Genomic DNA, 2,148 nt, shown 5'->3' with positions numbered 1-2,148 from the left:
TGTCTGTGCCATATGTGTTAGATGAGGCTTGTAGCAGTGCGGCGCGTGCTGTCTGTGTTGTCTGTGTGTATATACTGTTGAAGTCGGAAGTTTACATACACCTTAGCCAAGTACATTTAAACTCAGTTTTTCACAATTCCTGCCATTTAATCCTCGTAAAAATTCCCTGTCTTAGGTCAGTTAGGATAACCACTTTATTTTAAGAATGTGAAATGTCAGAATAATAGTAGAGAGAATTATTTATTTCAGCTTTTATTTCTTTCATCACATTCCCAGTGGGTCAGAAGTTTACATACACTCAATTAGTATTTGGTAGCATTGCCTTTAAATTGTTTAACTTGGGTCAAATGTGTTGGGTAGCCTTCCACAAGCTTCCCACAATAAGTTGGGTGAATTTTGTCCCATTCCTCCTGACAGAGCTGGTGTAACTGAGTCAGGTTTGTAGGCCTCCTTGCTTGCACATGCTTTTTCAGTTCTGCTCCAAAAAATTCTATGGGATTGAGGTCAGGGCTTTGTGATGGCCACTCCAATACCTTGACTTTGTTGTCCTTAAGCCATTTTGCCACAACTTTGGAAGTATGCTTGGGGTCATTGCCCATTTGGAAGACCCATTTGCGACCAAGCTTTAACTTCCTGATGTCTTGAGATGTTGCTTCAATATATCCACATAATCTTTCTGCCTCATGATGCCATCTATTTTGTGAAGTGCACCAGTTCCTCCTGCAGCAAAGCACCCCCACAACATGATGCTGCCACCCCCATGCGTCATGGTTGGGATGGTGTTCTTCAGCTTGCAAGCCTCCTCCCCCTTTTTCCTCCAAACATAACGATGGTCATTATAGCCAAGCAGTTCTATTTTTGTTTCATCCGACCAGAGGAGATTTCTCCAAAAAGTATGATTTTTGTCCCCATGTGCAGTTTGCAAACAGTAGTCTGTCTTTTTTATGGCGGTTTTGGAGCAGTGGCTTCTTCCTTGCTGAGCCCCCTTTCAGGTTATGTCAATATAGGACTCGTTTTACTGTGGATATAGATACTTTGTACCTGTTTCCTCCAGTATCTTCACAAGGTCTTTTGCAGTTGTTCTGAGATTGATTTGCACATTTCCCACCAAAGTACATTCATCTCTAGAAGACAGAACGCGTCTCCTTCCTGAGCGGTATGACGGCTGCGTGGTCCCATGGTGTTTATACTTGCATACTATTGTTTGTACAGATGAACGTGGTACCTTCAGGTGTTTGGAAATTGCTCCCAAGGATGAACCAGACTTGTGGAGGTCTACAGTGTATTTTCTGAGGTCTTGGCTGATTTCTTTTGATTTTCCCATGATGTCAAGCAAAGAGGCACTGAGTTTGAAGGTAGGCCTTGAAATACATCCACAAGTACACCTCCAATTGACTCAAATTATGTCAATTAGCCTATCAGAAGTTTCTAAAGCCATGACATCATTTTCTGGAATTTTCCAAGCTGTTTAAAGGCACAGTCAACTTAGTGTATGTAAACTTCTGACCCACTGGAATTGTGATACAGTGAATTATAAGTGAAATAATCTGTCTGTAAACAATTGTTGGAAAAATTACTTATGTCATGGACAAAGTAGATGTCCTGACCGACTTGCCAAAGCTATAGTTTTTTAACAAGAAATTTGTGGAGAGGTTGAAAAATGAGTTTTAATGACTCCAACCTTAGTGTATGTTAACTTCTGACTTAAACTGTATGTGTTCGTGTGTGTGTATACAGTATGTGTATACAGTTGAAGTCGAAAGTTTACATACACTTAAGTATGTCAGATGGTAAGAGTAGCAGTGTGGAGCGTGCTGTCTGTATCGTACAGAGCCCCACTCTGCTTCTGGACAGACTTCCTCTTCTTCCCAGGGCACTTCCTGTCAGAGAAATAATAACAGTCAAAACAACAACAGTAACAACAACAACAGTCAAAACAACATCAACAAGAGTCAAAACAACAGCAACAACAACAACAGTCAAAACAACAACAACAACAGTCAAAACAACAACAGCTACATTAAAAACAGTCAAAACAACAAGAACAACAGTCAAAACAACAACAAGAACAACAGTCAAAACAACAACACCAATAACAGCTACATTAAAAACAGTCAAAACAACAAGAACAACAGTCAAAACAACAAC

General features: G+C 40.2%; 1 protein-coding gene across 2 annotated transcripts in view; it reads right to left on the bottom strand.

Annotated features, from left to right (window-relative positions):
- Window positions 1-1,704: 1,704 nt before the first annotated feature.
- Window positions 1,705-2,148, bottom strand: part of LOC115185810 (tomoregulin-2) — a 7,893-nt gene continuing 7,449 nt past the window's right edge. For both annotated transcript variants that reach the window (XM_029745823.1, XM_029745824.1), the window contains one exon: window positions 1,705-1,880. In XM_029745823.1, coding sequence (XP_029601683.1) covers window positions 1,784-1,880 — 97 coding nt within the window. In that variant the 3' untranslated portion in view covers window positions 1,705-1,783. The remainder of the gene's footprint in view (window positions 1,881-2,148) is intronic.

The sequence above is a fragment of the Salmo trutta genome, unplaced genomic scaffold, assembly GCF_901001165.1.
Source record: "Salmo trutta unplaced genomic scaffold, fSalTru1.1, whole genome shotgun sequence".
Lineage (NCBI taxonomy): Eukaryota > Metazoa > Chordata > Actinopteri > Salmoniformes > Salmonidae > Salmo > Salmo trutta.
The sequence above is the reverse complement of the archived record's forward strand: the minus strand, read 5'-3'. Positions and strand labels throughout refer to the sequence as shown.